The 19,935-nt window shown below is 41.6% G+C and overlaps 1 protein-coding gene across 1 annotated transcript in view; it reads left to right on the forward strand.

Annotated features, from left to right (window-relative positions):
- LOC142906280 (uncharacterized) overlaps positions 1-19,935 on the forward strand; it is a 35,045-nt gene that overhangs the window by 1,114 nt on the left and 13,996 nt on the right. The window contains exon 2 of the mRNA XM_076053779.1: positions 1-19,935. This exon is cut by the window's right edge and continues 13,996 nt beyond it. Within this exon, the coding sequence (XP_075909894.1) occupies positions 1-1,478 (1,478 nt within the window). The 3' untranslated portion in view covers positions 1,479-19,935.

Below are 19,935 nucleotides of genomic sequence, written 5' to 3' on the forward strand. Positions count from 1 at the left end.
GATGGTACAGAGGAGAAAAGAGAGCCATGAAGTTCGCTATCCCAAGAATTTGGCGGGAACCCACTGACCACTCAATCGACTGTTACTTCTGCACGGTGGACCCTTCCAAACGTCGGACTGGCAAGAATGCACCTGCCATCACGTATCCGGACCTTCCTTCATCCATTGCCCCGGTGCCACACTGCCTTGAGCTCCCCGTACCCGCTCCTCCGGAGAGAGGGCAGCCGTCTTTAGAAGAGAGCGGCAAGTCAGAGAGCGAGGAAGACGTAGAATCAGATGACAATTTCAAAGGTGAAGCCGAGGAGAGAAACCCATACTACCCCAACCAAAAAGACCTCAACGACTTGATCAGAGATCTTGGTCTCGCCAAGTCCAGTGCCGAGCTTTTGACGTCGAGGCTCAAGCAGTGGAACTTGTTGGATGAAAGTGTGCAAGTCGCAGATCGAAGGAAGCGTCACCAACCGTTTTGCAGCTTCTTCACCCGTCAAGATGGGCTCTGCTTCTGCCACAATGTGACCAGTCTGTTCGAGGCAATCGGAATCCCCTGTAACCAGAATGAGTGGCGCCTCTTCATTGACAGCTCATCCAGGAGCCTCAAAGCCTTGCTGCTCCATAATGGTAACAAGTACCCGTCTCTTCCCCTGGCTCACTCGGTGCACCTCAAAGAGGATTACAACAGCATCAAGACCTTGCTGGACGCCTTGAAGTATGATGAGTACGGCTGGGAGGTCATCGGAGACTTGAAAATGGTGGCATTCCTGATGGGTCTCCAAGGCGGTTTCACCAAGTTTCCCTGCTATCTTTGCCTTTGGGACAGCAGGGACACCAAGGCGCACTACCACAGGCGGGACTGGCCACAGCGGACCGAGTTCTCTGTGGGGAGGAACAACGTCAAGTGGGAGCCACTGGTGGACCCCCGGAAGGTGCTGATGTCACCACTGCACATCGAATTGGGCCTTATGAAACAATTTGTCAGAGCTGTAGATAAGGAGTCGGCAGCCTTCAAATACCTTCAAGACTTCTTCCCTAAGCTGTCTGAGGCAAAGGTCAAAGCTGGTGTCTTTGTCGGACCACAGATAAAGAAGATCCTGGAGTGCAATGAATTCCCCAAGAAGCTCACTAGTAAGGAGAAAGCAGCTTGGAACAGCTTTGTCTCAGTGGTTAGTGGCTTCCTGGGCATTCACAAGGTCGAAAACTACGTGGAGCTGGTTGAGGCTCTGGTGAAGAACTACGGCACAATGGGTTGTAGGATGTCCCTCAAAGTCCATATCCTTGATGCTCATCTTGATAAATTCAAGGAGAACATGGGAGCGTACTCGGAGGAGCAAGGCGAGCGTTTCCACCAGGATATACTGGACTTTGAACGCCGCTACCACGGACAGTATAACGAGAACATGATGGGAGACTACATTTGGGGGGTGATTCGTGAAAGTAATTTACAGTATAATCGTAAATCTCGAAAAACGACTCGCTTCTAAATCTTTTGTAGTAATTTTTGTATTACTTTAGTATAAATACATGTTAATTTTGATTAATGTTTTATCTCACTTTATGTGAACGAAAAGACACAAATTCGACCGTTTTCTCATTGAAAATAGGTAAATTTGAAAATATCACTGTCCTGGTCACAAAATCAAAGTTTGTGGGGAATAACACATTCCTGCGGAGGGAGCTGGTAGGAACGTTGGGTTGCTCGGTCAATGGCCAGGGTCAACGGCGGCACCACCACGTGGTGTATTCCGCACAATATGCCCGACTGTGAGGGCGGACACAAGCCGGCGTGAGTAGGTTAAACGTTGAGTTTTATAAGGGCACCACGGGGTGACCAGCCCCTTCCCACCCAGCCCCACCCCTCCCACCCCCCACACAGCCCCACCCTCCCCACCCAGCCCCTCCCCACCCTCCCCACCTAGCCCCTCCCCACCCTCCCCTCTCCCCCCAGCTCCACCCCTCCCATTTTTGGATGCACGACGGACGGACACAATAATCCCCTGTGGGCTGGTGTAACCAGGAGGTTCCTACCAGTAATAGCCATTTTCTATACTTCATAGACATAAGCAATTACGAAATAACACTACCCAGGATCAAAAATTGTGTTACATAGTGTTCATCTTCTTTGGTTCTTTCGGTAAAGTCACGTAGAATGAGAATACAATAATAAATTGATAAAATAAAATAACCCAATAAAATTCTCAGGACGTTTCGGCCACAACACAAGCAGCCTTCATCAGGTGAAGGGACGAGACTGTCTGGAGGACAGCGCTGGAGCGAAAAAAGCCAAGCTCAGATCGCGACCTTTAAGCTGTGTGAGAAGAAACAGAGCACCTTGACAAAGGAATTAGCATATAATTTAACATTGAAGTAGCTGAGTGATTAGCTTGTGACTGGTCACAGAAATGGCTATGTTAAAGTCAAAGCCTACACATCTGAGCTATTCACAGTAACTGGGTATACACTACAATATATAATGAATACTATATAGTAAACCAATAAAAAACTAAAATATTAATTACCTCAATGTTATCAATAAACTCTATATTCTCCAATCAGCTAAGCTACCAACAATAAGTCGTTATATATCACAATGCTATATGGCGACATTCGATTCAATCCAGTCCGGTTACATTTAATATGAAGGCAGAGGGTGGGAATCGAAAGTAACGATCCGTGTAGCATCTCGATTCCCTTTTTAACAACATGGAATCGTTAATGATGATTAAAGTGAATCGATTCTTCCCAAGCTGGCCATTGTCGAGTGCGGAAGTAGCCTTGAGCGAGCTGCAGTTTAACTATACTTTATGTACAGTATGTTGAACTTCTTTCGCACCGCACGTAGCCAATCGCGCTAATAGGAGGTGCGGGGGAAGGACAACAAACAACAAACCTATGGGAGATTTTAACATTGAAGCCTATGGGAGACTTTAACATTGACGCCTATGGGAGACTTTAACGTTGAAGCCTATGGGAGACTTTAACATTGAAGCCTATGGGATACTTTAACATTGAAGTCTATGAGAGACTGTAACATTGGAGTCTATGGGAGACTTTAACATTGAAGTCTATGGGAGACTTTAACATTGGAGTCTATGGGAGACTTTAACATTGGAGTCTTTGGGAGACTTTAACATTGGAGTCTATGGGAGACTGTAACATTGGAGTCTATGGGAGACTTTAACATTGAAGCCTATGGGAGATTTTAACATTGAAGCCTATGGGAGACTAACATTGAAGCCTATGGGAGACTTTAACGTTGAAGCCTATGGGAGACTTTAACATTGAAGCCTATGGGATACTTTAACATTGGAGTCTATGGGAGACTTTAACATTGGAGTCTATGAGAGACTTTAACATTGGAGTCTATGAGAGACTGTAACATTGGAGTCTATGGGAGACTTTAACATTGAAGTCTATGGAAGACTTTAACATTGGAGTCTATGGGAGACTTTAACATTGGAGTCTATGGGAGACTTTAACATTGGAGTCTTTGGGAGACTGTAACATTGGAGTCTATGGGAGACTTTAACATTGAAGTATATGGGAGACTTTAACATTGGAGTCTATGGGAGACTTTAACATTGGAGTCTATGGGAGACTTTAACATTGGAGTCTTTGGGAGACTTTAACATTGGAGTCTATGGGAGACTGTAACATTGGAGTCTATGGGAGACCTTAACATTGGAGTCTATGGGAGACCTTAACATTGGAGTCTATGGGAGACTTTAACATTGGAGTCTATGGGAGACTTTAACGTTAGAGTCTATGAGAGACTGTAACATTGGAGTCTATGGGAGACTTTAACATTGGAGTCTATGGGAGACTTTAACATGGAAGTCTATGGGAGACTTTAACATTGGAGTCTATGGGAGACTTTAACATTGGAGTCTATGGGAGACTTTAACATTGGAGTCTATGGGAGACTTTAACAATGGAGTCTATGAGAGACTGTAACATTGGAGTCTATGGGAGACTGTAACATTGGAGTCTATGGGAGACTTTAACATTGGAGTCTATGGGAGACTGTAACATTGGAGTCTATGGGAGACCGTAACATTGGAGTCTATGTGAGACTGTAACATTGGAGTCTATGGGAGACTTTAACATTGGAGTCTATGGGAGACTTTAACAATGGAGTCTATGGGAGGCTTTGACATTGGAGTCTATGGGAGACTTTAACATTGCAGTCTGTGGGAGACTTTAACATTGGAGTCTATGGGAGACTTTAACATTGAAGTCTATGGGAGACTTTAACATTGGAGTCTATGGGAGACTTTAACATTGGAGTCTATGGGAGACTTTAACATGGAAGTCTATGGGAGACTTTAACATTGGAGTCTTTGGGAGACCGTAACATTGGAGTCTATGGGAGACCTTAACATTGGAGTCTATGGGAGACCTTAACATTGGAGTCTATGGGAGACTTTAACATTGGAGTCTATGGGAGACTTTAACATTGGAGTCTATGGGAGACTTTAACATTGGAGTCTATGGGCGACTTTAACATTGGAGTCTATGAGAGACTGTAACATTGGAGTCTATGGGAGACATTAACATTGGAGTCTATGGGAGACTTTAACATTGGAGTCTTTGGGAGACTTTAACATTGGAGTCTATGGGAGACTGTAACATTGGAGTCTATGGGAGACCTTAACATTGGAGTCTATGGGAGACTTTAACATTGAAGTCTATGGGAGACTGTAACAATGGAGTCTATGGGAGACTTTAACATTGCAGTCTATGGGAGACTTTAACATTGGAGTCTATGGGAAACTTTAACATTGGAGTCTATGGGAGACTGTAACATTGGAGTCTATGGGAGACTTTAACATTGGAGTCTATGGGAGACTGTAACATTGGAGTCTATGTGAGACTGTAACATTGGAGTCTATGGGAGACTTTAACATTGGAGTCTATGACAGACTGTAACATTGGAGTCTATGGGAGACTTTAACATTGAAGTCTATGGGAGACTTTAACATTGGAGTCTTTGGGAGACTTTAACATTGGAGTCTATAGGAGACCGTAACATTGGAGTCTATGGGAGACCTTAACATTGGAGTCTATGGGAGACCTTAACATTGGAGTCTATGGGAGACTTTAACATTGGAGTCTATGGGAGACTTTAACATTGGAGTCTATGGGAGACTTTAACATTGGAGTCTATGGGAGACTTTAACATTGGAGTCTATGAGAGACTGTAACATTGGAGTCTATGGGAGACATTAACATTGGAGTCTATGGGAGACTTTAACATTGGAGTCTATGGGAGACTTTAACATTGGAGTCTATGGGAGACTTTAACATTGGAGTCTATGGGAGACTGTAACATTGGAGTCTATGGGAGACCTTAACATTGGAGTCTATGGGAGACTTTAACATTGAAGTCTATGGGAGACTGTAACATTGGAGTCTATGGGAGACTTTAACATTGGAGTCTATGGGAGACTTTGACATTGGAGTCTATGGGATACTTTAACATTGCAGTCTATGGGAGACTTTCACATTGGAGTCTATGGGAGACTTTAACATTGAAGTCTATGGGAGACTTTAACATTGGAGTCTATGGGAGGCTTTAACATTGGAGTCTATGGGAGACTTTAACATTGGAGTCTATGGGAGACTGTAACATTGGAGTCTATGGGAGACCGTAACATTGGAGTCTATGTGAGACTGTAACATTGGAGTCTATGGGAGACTTTAACATTGAAGTCTATGGGAGACTGTAACATTGGAGTCTATGGGAGACTTTAACATTGGAGTCTATGGGAGACTTTAACAATGGAGTCTATGGGAGGCTTTGACATTGGAGTCTATGGGAGACTTTAACATTGCAGTCTATGGGAGACTTTAACATTGGAGTCTATGGGAGACTTTAACATTGAAGTCTATGGGAGACTTTAACATTGGAGTCTATGGGAGACTTTAACATTGGAGTCTATGGGAGACTTTAACATTGGAGTCTATGGGAGACTGTAACATTGGAGTCTATGGGAGACTTTAACATTGGAGTCTTTGGGAGACTTTAACATTGGAGTCTATGGGAGACTGTAACATTGGAGTCTATGGGAGACCTTAACATTGGAGTCTATGGGAGACTTTAACATTGAAGTCTATGGGAGACTGTAACAATGGAGTCTATGGGAGACTTTAACATTGCAGTCTATGGGAGACTTTAACATTGGAGTCTATGGGAAACTTTAACATTGGAGTCTATGGGAGACTGTAACATTGGAGTCTATGGGAGACTTTAACATTGGAGTCTATGGGAGACTTTAACATTGGAGTCTATGGGAGACTTTAACATTGGAGTCTATGGGAGACTGTAACATTGGAGTCTATGTGAGACTGTAACATTGGAGTCTATGGGAGACTTTAACATTGGAGTCTATGACAGACTGTAACATTGGAGTCTATGGGAGACTTTAACATTGAAGTCTATGGGAGACTTTAACATTGGAGTATTTGGGAGACTTTAACATTGGAGTCTATGGGAGACCGTAACATTGGAGTCTATGGGAGACCTTAACATTGGAGTCTATGGGAGACCTTAACATTGGAGTCTATGGGAGACTTTAACATTGGAGTCTATGGGAGACTTTAACATTGGAGTCTATGGGAGACTTTAACATTGGAGTCTATGGGAGACTTTAACATTGGAGTCTATGAGAGACTGTAACATTGGAGTCTATGGGAGACATTAACATTGGAGTCTATGGGAGACTTTAACATTGGAGTCTATGGGAGACTTTAACATTGGAGTCTATGGGAGACTTTAACATTGGAGTCTATGGGAGACTGTAACATTGGAGTCTATGGGAGACCTTAACATTGGAGTCTATGGGAGACTTTAACATTGAAGTCTATGGGAGACTGTAACATTGGAGTCTATGGGAGACTTTAACATTGGAGTCTATGGGAGACTTTGACATTGGAGTCTATGGGAGACTTTAACATTGCAGTCTATGGGAGACTTTAACATTGGAGTCTATGGGAGACTTTAACATTGAAGTCTATGGGAGACTTTAACATTGGAGTCTATGGGAGGCTTTAACATTGGAGTATATGGGAGACTTTAACATTGGAGTCTATGGGAGAATGTAACATTGGAGTCTATGGGAGACTTTAACATTGAAGTCTATGGGAGACTGTAACATTGGAGTCTATGGGAGACTTTAACATTGGAGTCTATGGGAGACTTTAACAATGGAGTCTATGGGAGGCTTTGACATTGGAGTCTATGGGAGACTTTAACATTGCAGTCTATGGGAGACTTTAACATTGGAGTCTATGGGAGACTTTAACATTGAAGTCTATGGGAGACTTTAACATTGGAGTCTATGAGAGACTTTAACATTGGAGTCTATGGGAGACTTTAACATTGGAGTCTATGGGAGACTGTAACATTGGAGTCTATGGGAGACTTTAACATTGGAGTCTATGGGAGACTTTAACATTGGAGTCTTTGGGAGACTTTAACATTGGAGTCTATGGGAGACTGTAACATTGGAGTCTATGGGAGACCTTAACATTGGAGTCTATGGGAGACTTTAACATTGAAGTCTATGGGAGACTGTAACAATGGAGTCTATGGGAGACTTTAACATTGCAGTCTATGGGAGACTTTAACATTGGAGTCTATGGGAAACTTTAACATTGGAGTCTATGGGAGACTGTAACATTGGAGTCTATGGGAGACTTTAACATTGGAGTCTATGGGAGACTTTAACATTGGAGTCTATGGGAGACTTTAACATTGGAGTCTATGGGAGACTGTAACATTGGAGTCTATGTGAGACTGTAACATTGGAGTCTATGGGAGACTTTAACATTGGAGTCTATGACAGACTGTAACATTGGAGTCTATGGGAGACTTTAACATTGAAGTCTATGGGAGACTTTAACATTGGAGTCTTTGGGAGACTTTAACATTGGAGTCTATGGGAGACCGTAACATTGGAGTCTATGGGAGACCTTAACATTGGAGTCTATGGGAGACCTTAACATTGGAGTCTATGGGAGACTTTAACATTGGAGTCTATGGGAGACTTTAACATTGGAGTCTATGGGAGACTTTAACATTGGAGTCTATGGGAGACTTTAACATTGGAGTGTATGAGAGACTGTAACATTGGAGTCTATGGGAGACATTAACATTGGAGTCTATGGGAGACTTTAACATTGGAGTCTATGGGAGACTTTAACATTGGAGTCTATGGGAGACTTTAACATTGGAGTCTATGGGAGACTGTAACATTGGAGTCTATGGGAGACCTTAACATTGGAGTCTATGGGAGACTTTAACATTGAAGTCTATGGGAGACTGTAACATTGGAGTCTATGGGAGACTTTAACATTGGAGTCTATGGGAGACTTTGACATTGGAGTCTATGGGAGACTTTAACATTGCAGTCTATGGGAGACTTTAACATTGGAGTCTATGGGAGACTTTAACATTGAAGTCTATGGGAGACTTTAACATTGGAGTCTATCGGAGGCTTTAACATTGGAGTCTATGAGAGACTTTAACATTGGAGTCTATGGGAGAATGTAACATTGGAGTCTATGGGAGACCGTAACATTGGAGTCTATGTGAGACTGTAACATTGGAGTCTATGGGAGACTTTAACATTGAAGTCTATGGGAGACTGTAACATTGGAGTCTATGGGAGACTTTAACATTGGAGTCTATGGGAGACTTTAACAATGGAGTCTATGGGAGGCTTTGACATTGGAGTCTATGGGAGACTTTAACATTGCAGTCTATGGGAGACTTTAACATTGGAGTCTATGGGAGACTGTAACATTGGAGTCTTTGGGAGACTTTAACATTGGAGTCTATGGGAGACTTTAACATTGGAGTCTATGGGAGACTTTAACATTGGAGTCTATGGGAGACTTTAACATTGGAGTCTATGGGAGACTGTAACATTGGAGTCTTTGGGAGACTTTAACATTGGAGTCTGTGGGAGACTTTAACATTGGAGTCTATGGGAGACTTTAACATTGAAGTCTATGGGAGACTTTAACATTGGAGTCTATGGGAGACTTTAACATGGAAGTCTATGGGAGACTTTAACATTGGAGTCTTTGGGAGACCGTAACATTGGAGTCTATGGGAGACCTTAACATTGGAGTCTATGGGAGACCTTAACATTGGAGTCTATGGGAGACTTTAACATTGGAGTCTATGGGAGACTTTAACATTGGAGTCTATGGGAGACTTTAACATTGGAGTCTATGGGCGACTTTAACATTGGAGTCTATGGGAGACATTAACATTGGAGTCTATGGGAGACTTTAACATTGGAGTCTATGGGAGACTTTAACATTGCAGTCTATGGGAGACTTTAACATTGGAGTCTATGGGAGACTTTAACATTGAAGTCTATGGGAGACTTTAACATTGGAGTCTATGGGAGACTTTATCATTGGAGTCTATGGGAGACTTTAACATTGAAGTCTATGGGAGACTTTAACATTGGGGTCTATGGGAGACTTTATCATTGGAGTCTATGGGAGACTTTAACATTGGAGTCTATGGGAGACTGTAACATTGGAGACTTTGGGAGACTTTAACATTGGAGTCTATGGGAGACTTTAACATTGGAGTCTATGGGAGACTTTAACATTGGAGTCTATGGGAGACTTTAACATTGGAGTCTATTGGAGACTTTAACATTGGAGTCTATGGGAGACCTTAACACTGGAGTCTATGGGAGACCTTAACATTAGAGTCTATGGGAGACTGTAACATTGGTGTCTGTGGGAGACTTTAACATTGGAGTCTATGGGAGACTTTAACATTGGAGTCTATGGGAGACTGTAACATTGGAGTCTATGGGAGACTTTAACATCGGAGTCTATGGGAGACTTTAACATTGGAGTCTATGGGAGACTTTAACATTGGAGTCTATGGGAGACTTTAACATTGCAGTCTATGGGAGACTTTAACATTGTAGTCTATGGGAGACTTTAACATAGAAGTCTATGGCAGACTTTAATATTGGAGTCTATGGGAGACCTTAACATTGGAGTCTATGGGAGACCTTAACATCGGAGTCTATGGGAGACTTTAACATTGAAGTCTATGGGAGACTTTAACATTGGAGTCTATGGGAGACTTTAACATTGGAGTCTATTGGAGACTTTAACATTGGAGTCTATGGGAGACTGTAACATTGGAGTCTATGGGAGACCTTAACATTGGAGTCTATGGGAGACTTTAACATTGGAGTCTATGGGAGACTTTAACATTGGAGTCTATGGGAAACTTTAACATTGTAGTCTATGGGAGACTTTAACATAGGAGTCTATGAGAGACTGTAACATTAGAGTCTATGGGAGACTTTAACATTGGAGTCTATGGGAGACTTTAACATTGGAGTCTATGGGAGACTTTAACATTGGAGTCTATGGGAGACTGTAACATTGGAGTCTATGTGAGACTGTAACATTGGAGTCTATGGGAGACTTTAACATTGGAGTCTATAACAGATTGTAACATTGGAGTCTATGGGAGACTTTAACATTGAAGTCTATGGGTGACTTTAACATTGGAGTCTTTGGGAGACTTTAACATTGGAGTCTATGGGAGACCGTAACATTGGAGTCTATGGGAGACCTTAACATTGGAGTCTATGGGAGACCTTAACATTGGAGTCTATGGGAGACTTTAACATTGGAGTCTATGGGAGACTTTAACATTGGAGTCTATGGGAGACATTAACATTGGAGTCTGTGGGAGACTTTAACATTGGAGTCTATGACAGACTGTAACATTGGAGTCTATGGGAGACTTTAACATTGAAGTCTATGGGAGACTTTAACATTGGAGTCTATGGGAGACTTTAACATGGAAGTCTATGGGAGACTTTAACATTGGAGTCTTTGGGAGACTTTAACATTGGAGTCTATGGGAGACCGTAACATTGGAGTCTATGGGAGACCTTAACATTGGAGTCTATGGGAGACCTTAACATTGGAGTCTATGGGAGACTTTAACATTGGAGTCTATGGGAGACTTTAACATTGGAGTCTATGGGAGACTTTAACATTGGAGTCTATGGGAGATTTTAACATTGGAGTCTATGAGAGACTGTAACATTGGAGTCTATGGGAGACATTAACATTGGAGTCTATGGGAGACTTTAACATTGGAGTCTATGGGAGACTTTAACATTGGAGTCTATGGGAGACTTTAACATTGGAGTCTATGGGAGACTGTAACATTGGAGTCTATGGGAGACTTTAACATTGGAGTCTATGGGAGACTTTAACATTGGAGTCTATGGGAGACTTTAACATTGGAGTCTATGGGAGACTGTAACATTGGAGTCTATGGGAGACTTTAACATTGGAGTCTATGGGAGACTTTAACATTGAAGTCTATGGGAGACTGTAACATTGGAGTCTATGGGAGACTTTAACAATGGAGTCTATGGGAGACTTTAACATTGAAGTCTATGGGAGACTTTAACATTGGAGTCTATGGGAGACTTTAACATTGAAGTCTATGGGAGACTTTAACATTGGAGTCTATGGGAGACTTTATCATTGGAGTCTATGGGAGACTTTAACATTGGAGTCTATGGGAGACTTTAACATTGGAGTCTATGGGAGACTTTAACATTGGAGTCTATGGGAGACTTTAACAATGAAGTCTATGGGAGACTTTAACATTGGAGTCTCTGGGAGACTTTAACATTGGAGTCTATGGGAGATTTTAACATTGGAGTTTATGGGAGACTGTAACATTGGAGTCTTTGGGAGACTTTAACATTGGAGTCTATGGGAGACTTTAACATTGGAGTCTATGGGAGACTTTAACATTGGAGTCTATGGGAGACTTTAACATTGGAGTCTATGGGAGACTTTAACATTGCAGTCTATGGGAGACTTTAACATTGGAGTCTATGGGAGACTTTAACATTGAAGTCTATGGGAGACTTTAACATTGGAGTCTATGGGAGACTTTAACATTGGAGTCTATGGGAGACTGTAACATTGGAGTCTATGGGAGACTTTAACATTGGAGTCTATGGGAGACTTTAACATTGGAGTCTATGGGAGACTTTAACATTGGAGTCTATGGGAGACTTTAACAATGCAGTCTATGGGAGACTTTAACATTGTAGTCTATGGGAGACTTTAACATAGAAGTCTATGGCAGACTTTAATATTGGAGTCTATGGGAGACCTTAACATTGGAGTCTATGGGAGACCTTAACATCGGAGTCTATGGGAGACTTTAACATTGAAGTCTATGGGAGACTTTAACATTGGAGTCTATGGGAGACTTTAACATTGGAGTCTATTGGAGACTTTAACATTGGAGTCTATGGGAGACTGTAACATTGGAGTCTATGGGAGACCTTAACATTGGAGTCTATGTGAGACCTTAACATTGGAGTCTATGGGAGACTTTAACATTGGAGTCTATGGGAGACTTTAACATTGGAGTCTATGGGAAACTTTAACATTGTAGTCTATGGGAGACTTTAACATTGGAGTCTATGAGAGACTGTAACATTAGAGTCTATGGGAGACTTTAACATTGGAGTCTATGGGAGACTTTAACATTGGAGTCTATGGGAGACTGTAACATTGGAGTCTATGGGAGACCTTAACATTGGAGTCTATGGGAGACTTTAACATTGAAGTCTATGGGAGACTGTAACATTGGAGTCTATGGGAGACTTTAACATTGGAGTCTATGGGAGACTTTGACATTGGAGTCTATGGGATACTTTAACATTGCAGTCTATGGGAGACTTTCACATTGGAGTCTATGGGAGACTTTAACATTGAAGTCTATGGGAGACTTTAACATTGGAGTCTATGGGAGGCTTTAACATTGGAGTCTATGGGAGACTTTAACATTGGAGTCTATGGGAGACTGTAACATTGGAGTCTATGGGAGACCGTAACATTGGAGTCTATGTGAGACTGTAACATTGGAGTCTATGGGAGACTTTAACATTGAAGTCTATGGGAGACTGTAACATTGGAGTCTATGGGAGACTTTAACATTGGAGTCTATGGGAGACTTTAACAATGGAGTCTATGGGAGGCTTTGACATTGGAGTCTATGGGAGACTTTAACATTGCAGTCTATGGGAGACTTTAACATTGGAGTCTATGGGAGACTTTAACATTGAAGTCTATGGGAGACTTTAACATTGGAGTCTATGGGAGACTGTAACATTGGAGTCTATGGGAGACTTTAACATTGGAGTCTATGGGAGACTTTAACATTGGAGTCTTTGGGAGACTTTAACATTGGAGTCTATGGGAGACTGTAACATTGGAGTCTATGGGAGACCTTAACATTGCAGTCTATGGGAGACTTTAACATTGGAGTCTATGGGAAACTTTAACATTGGAGTCTATGGGAGACTGTAACATTGGAGTCTATGGGAGACTTTAACATTGGAGTCTATGGGAGACTTTAACATTGGAGTCTATGGGAGACTTTAACATTGGAGTCTATGGGAGACTGTAACATTGGAGTCTATGTGAGACTGTAACATTGGAGTCTATGGGAGACTTTAACATTGGAGTCTATGACAGACTGTAACATTGGAGTCTATGGGAGACTTTAACATTGGAGTCTATGGGAGACCTTAACATTGGAGTCTATGGGAGACCTTAACATTGGAGTCTATGGGAGACTTTAACATTGGAGTCTATGGGAGACTTTAACATTGGAGTCTATGGGAGACTTTAACATTGGAGTCTATGGGAGACTTTAACATTGGAGTCTATGAGAGACTGTAACATTGGAGTCTATGGGAGACATTAACATTGGAGTCTATGGGAGACTTTAACATTGGAGTCTATGGGAGACTTTAACATTGGAGTCTATGGGAGACTTTAACATTGGAGTCTATGGGAGACTTTAACATTGGAGTCTATGGGAGACTTTAACATTGGAGTCTATGGGAGACTTTAACATTGGAGTCTATGGGAGACTGTAACATTGGAGTCTATGTGAGACTGTAACATTGGAGTCTATGGGAGACTTTAACATTGGAGTCTATGACAGACTGTAACATTGGAGTCTATGGGAGACCTTAACATTGGAGTCTATGGGAGACCTTAACATTGGAGTCTATGGGAGACTTTAACATTGGAGTCTATGGGAGACTTTAACATTGGAGTCTATGGGAGACATTAACATTGGAGTCTGTGGGAGACTTTAACATTGGAGTCTATGACAGACTGTAACATTGGAGTCTATGGGAGACTTTAACATTGAAGTCTATGGGAGACTTTAACATTGGAGTCTATGGGAGACTTTAACATGGAAGTCTATGGGAGACTTTAACATTGGAGTCTTTGGGAGACTTTAACATTGGAGTCTATGGGAGACCGTAACATTGGAGTCTATGGGAGACCTTAACATTGGAGTCTATGGGAGACCTTAACATTGGAGTCTATGGGAGACTTTAACATTGGAGTCTATGGGAGACTTTAACATTGGAGTCTATGGGAGACTTTAACATTGGAGTCTATGGGAGATTTTAACATTGGAGTCTATGAGAGACTGTAACATTGGAGTCTATGGGAGACATTAACATTGGAGTCTATGGGAGACTTTAACATTGGAGTCTATGGGAGACTTTAACATTGGAGTCTATGGGAGACTTTAACATTGGAGTCTATGGGAGACTGTAACATTGGAGTCTATGGGAGACTTTAACATTGGAGTCTATGGGAGACTTTAACATTGGAGTCTATGGGAGACTTTAACATTGGAGTCTATGGGAGACTGTAACATTGGAGTCTATGGGAGACTTTAACATTGGAGTCTATGGGAGACTTTAACATTGAAGTCTATGGGAGACTGTAACATTGGAGTCTATGGGAGACTTTAACAATGGAGTCTATGGGAGACTTTAACATTGAAGTCTATGGGAGACTTTAACATTGGAGTCTATGGGAGACTTTAACATTGGAGTCTATGGGAGACTTTAACATTGAAGTCTATGGGAGACTTTAACATTGGAGTCTATGGGAGACTTTATCATTGGAGTCTATGGGAGACTTTAACATTGGAGTCTATGGGAGACTTTAACATTGGAGTCTATGGGAGACTTTAACATTGGAGTCTATGGGAGACTTTAACAATGAAGTCTATGGGAGACTTTAACATTGGAGTCTCTGGGAGACTTTAACATTGGAGTCTATGGGAGATTTTAACATTGGAGTTTATGGGAGACTGTAACATTGGAGTCTTTGGGAGACTTTAACATTGGAGTCTATGGGAGACTTTAACATTGGAGTCTATGGGAGACTTTAACATTGGAGTCTATGGGAGACTTTAACATTGGAGTCTATGGGAGACTTTAACATTGCAGTCTATGGGAGACTTTAACATTGGAGTCTATGGGAGACTTTAACATTGAAGTCTATGGGAGACTTTAACATTGGAGTCTATGGGAGACTTTAACATTGGAGTCTATGGGAGACTGTAACATTGGAGTCTATGGGAGACTTTAACATTGGAGTCTATGGGAGACTTTAACATTGGAGTCTATGGGAGACTTTAACATTGGAGTCTATGGGAGACTTTAACAATGCAGTCTATGGGAGACTTTAACATTGTAGTCTATGGGAGACTTTAACATAGAAGTCTATGGCAGACTTTAATATTGGAGTCTATGGGAGACCTTAACATTGGAGTCTATGGGAGACCTTAACATCGGAGTCTATGGGAGACTTTAACATTGAAGTCTATGGGAGACTTTAACATTGGAGTCTATGGGAGACTTTAACATTGGAGTCTATTGGAGACTTTAACATTGGAGTCTATGGGAGACTGTAACATTGGAGTCTATGGGAGACCTTAACATTGGAGTCTATGTGAGACCTTAACATTGGAGTCTATGGGAGACTTTAACATTGGAGTCTATGGGAGACTTTAACATTGGAGTCTATGGGAAACTTTAACATTGTAGTCTATGGGAGACTTTAACATTGGAGTCTATGAGAGACTGTAACATTAGAGTCTATGGGAGACTTTAACATTGGAGTCTATGGGAGACTTTAACATTGGAGTCTATGGGAGACTGTAACATTGGAGTCTATGGGAGACCTTAACATTGGAGTCTATGGGAGACTTTAACATTGGAGTCTATGGGATACTTTAACATTGCAGTCTATGGGAGACTTTCACATTGGAGTCTATGGGAGACTTTAACATTGAAGTCTATGGGAGACTTTAACATTGGAGTCTATGGGAGGCTTTAACATTGGAGTCTATGGGAGACTTTAACATTGGAGCCTATGGGAGACTGTAACATTAGAGTCTATGGGAGACCGTAACATTGGAGTCTATGTGAGACTGTAACATTGGAGTCTATGGGAGACTTTAACATTGAAGTCTATGGGAGACTGTAACATTGGAGTCTATGGGAGACTTTAACATTGGAGTCTATGGGAGACTTTAACAATGGAGTCTATGGGAGGCTTTGACATTGGAGTCTATGGGAGACTTTAACATTGCAGTCTATGGGAGACTTTAACATTGGAGTCTATGGGAGACTTTAACATTGAAGTCTATGGGAGACTTTAACATTGGAGTCTATGGGAGACTTTAACATTGGAGTCTATGGGAGACTTTAACATTGGAGTCTATGGGAGACTGTAACATTGGAGTCTATGGGAGACTTTAACATTGGAGTCTATGGGAGACTTTAACATTGGAGTCTTTGGGAGACTTTAACATTGGAGTCTATGGGAGACTGTAACATTGGAGTCTATGGGAGACCTTAACATTGCAGTCTATGGGAGACTTTAACATTGGAGTCTATGGGAAACTTTAACATTGGAGTCTATGGGAGACTGTAACATTGGAGTCTATGGGAGACTTTAACATTGGAGTCTATGGGAGACTTTAACATTGGAGTCTATGGGAGACTTTAACATTGGAGTCTATGGGAGACTTTAACAATGAAGTCTATGGGAGACTTTAACATTGGAGTCTCTGGGAGACTTTAACATTGGAGTCTATGGGAGATTTTAACATTGGAGTTTATGGGAGACTGTAACATTGGAGTCTTTGGGAGACTTTAACATTGGAGTCTATGGGAGACTTTAACATTGGAGTCTATGGGAGACTTTAACATTGGAGTCTATGGGAGACTTTAACATTGGAGTCTATGGGAGACTGTAACATTGGAGTCTATGTGAGACTGTAACATTGGAGTCTATGGGAGACTTTAACATTGGAGTCTATGACAGACTGTAACATTGGAGTCTATGGGAGACTTTAACATTGAAGTCTATGGGAGACTTTAACATTGGAGTATTTGGGAGACTTTAACATTGGAGTCTATGGGAGACCGTAACATTGGAGTCTATGGGAGACCTTAACATTGGAGTCTATGGGAGACCTTAACATTGGAGTCTATGGGAGACTTTAACATTGGAGTCTATGGGAGACTGTAACATTGGAGTCTATGGGAGACCTTAACATTGGAGTCTATGGGAGACTTTAACATTGGAGTCTATGGGATACTTTAACATTGCAGTCTATGGGAGACTTTCACATTGGAGTCTATGGGAGACTTTAACATTGAAGTCTATGGGAGACTTTAACATTGGAGTCTATGGGAGGCTTTAACATTGGAGTCTATGGGAGACTTTAACATTGGAGTCTATGGGAGACTGTAACATTGGAGTCTATGGGAGACCGTAACATTGGAGTCTATGTGAGACTGTAACATTGGAGTCTATGGGAGACTTTAACATTGAAGTCTATGGGAGACTGTAACATTGGAGTCTATGGGAGACTTTAACATTGGAGTCTATGGGAGACTTTAACAATGGAGTCTATGGGAGGCTTTGACATTGGAGTCTATGGGAGACTTTAACATTGCAGTCTATGGGAGACTTTAACATTGGAGTCTATGGGAGACTTTAACATTGAAGTCTATGGGAGACTTTAACATTGGAGTCTATGGGAGACTTTAACATTGGAGTCTATGGGAGACTTTAACATTGGAGTCTATGGGAGACTGTAACATTGGAGTCTATGGGAGACTTTAACATTGGAGTCTATGGGAGACTTTAACATTGGAGTCTTTGGGAGACTTTAACATTGGAGTCTATGGGAGACTGTAACATTGGAGTCTATGGGAGACCTTAACATTGCAGTCTATGGGAGACTTTAACATTGGAGTCTATGGGAAACTTTAACATTGGAGTCTATGGGAGACTGTAACATTGGAGTCTATGGGAGACTTTAACATTGGAGTCTATGGGAGACTTTAACATTGGAGTCTATGGGAGACTTTAACATTGGAGTCTATGGGAGACTGTAACATTGGAGTCTATGTGAGACTGTAACATTGGAGTCTATGGGAGACTTTAACATGGAGTCTATGACAGACTGTAACATTGGAGTCTATGGGAGACTTTAACATTGAAGTCTATGGGAGACTTTAACATTGGAGTATTTGGGAGACTTTAACATTGGAGTCTATGGGAGACCGTAACATTGGAGTCTATGGGAGACCTTAACATTGGAGTCTATGGGAGACCTTAACATTGGAGTCTATGGGAGACTTTAACATTGGAGTCTATGGGAGACTTTAACATTGGAGTCTATGGGAGACTTTAACATTGGAGTCTATGGGAGACTTTAACATTGGAGTCTATGAGAGACTGTAACATTGGAGTCTATGGGAGACATTAACATTGGAGTCTATGGGAGACTTTAACATTGGAGTCTATGGGAGAATGTAACATTGGAGTCTATGGGAGACTTTAACATTGAAGTCTATGGGAGACTGTAACATTGGAGTCTATGGGAGACTTTAACATTGGAGTCTATGGGAGACTTTAACAATGGAGTCTATGGGAGGCTTTGACATTGGAGTCTATGGGAGACTTTAACATTGCAGTCTATGGGAGACTTTAACATTGGAGTCTATGGGAGACTTTAACATTGAAGTCTATGGGAGACTTTAACATTGGAGTCTATGAGAGACTTTAACATTGGAGTCTATGGGAGACTTTAACATTGGAGTCTATGGGAGACTGTAACATTGGAGTCTATGGGAGATTTTAACATTGGAGTCTATGGGAGACTTTAACATTGGAGTCTTTGGGAGACTTTAACATTGGAGTCTATGGGAGACTGTAACATTGGAGTCTATGGGAGACCTTAACATTGGAGTCTATGGGAGACTTTAACATTGAAGTCTATGGGAGACTGTAACAATGGAGTCTATGGGAGACTTTAACATTGCAGTCTATGGGAGACTTTAACATTGGAGTCTATGGGAAACTTTAACATTGGAGTCTATGGGAGACTGTAACATTGGAGTCTATGGGAGACTTTAACATTGGAGTCTATGGGAGACTTTAACATTGGAGTCTATGGGAGACTTTAACATTGGAGTCTATGGGAGACTGTAACATTGGAGTCTATGTGAGACTGTAACATTGGAGTCTATGGGAGACTTTAACATTGGAGTCTATGACAGACTGTAACATTGGAGTCTATGGGAGACTTTAACATTGAAGTCTATGGGAGACTTTAACATTGGAGTCTTTGGGAGACTTTAACATTGGAGTCTATGGGAGACCGTAACATTGGAGTCTATGGGAGACCTTAACATTGGAGTCTATGGGAGACCTTAACATTGGAGTCTATGGGAGACTTTAACATTGGAGTCTATGGGAGACTTTAACATTGGAGTCTATGGGAGACTTTAACATTGGAGTCTATGGGAGACTTTAACATTGGAGTCTATGAGAGACTGTAACATTGGAGTCTATGGGAGACATTAACATTGGAGTCTATGGGAGACTTTAACATTGGAGTCTATGGGAGACTTTAACATTGGAGTCTATGGGAGACTTTAACATTGGAGTCTATGGGAGACTGTAACATTGGAGTCTATGGGAGACCTTAACATTGGAGTCTAT

The sequence above is a fragment of the Petromyzon marinus genome, chromosome 62 (assembly GCF_048934315.1).
Source record: "Petromyzon marinus isolate PM22_M1 ecotype Great Lakes invasive population chromosome 62, UKy_Petmar_22M1.pri1.0, whole genome shotgun sequence".
NCBI classification, from domain to species: Eukaryota; Metazoa; Chordata; class Hyperoartia; order Petromyzontiformes; family Petromyzontidae; genus Petromyzon; species Petromyzon marinus.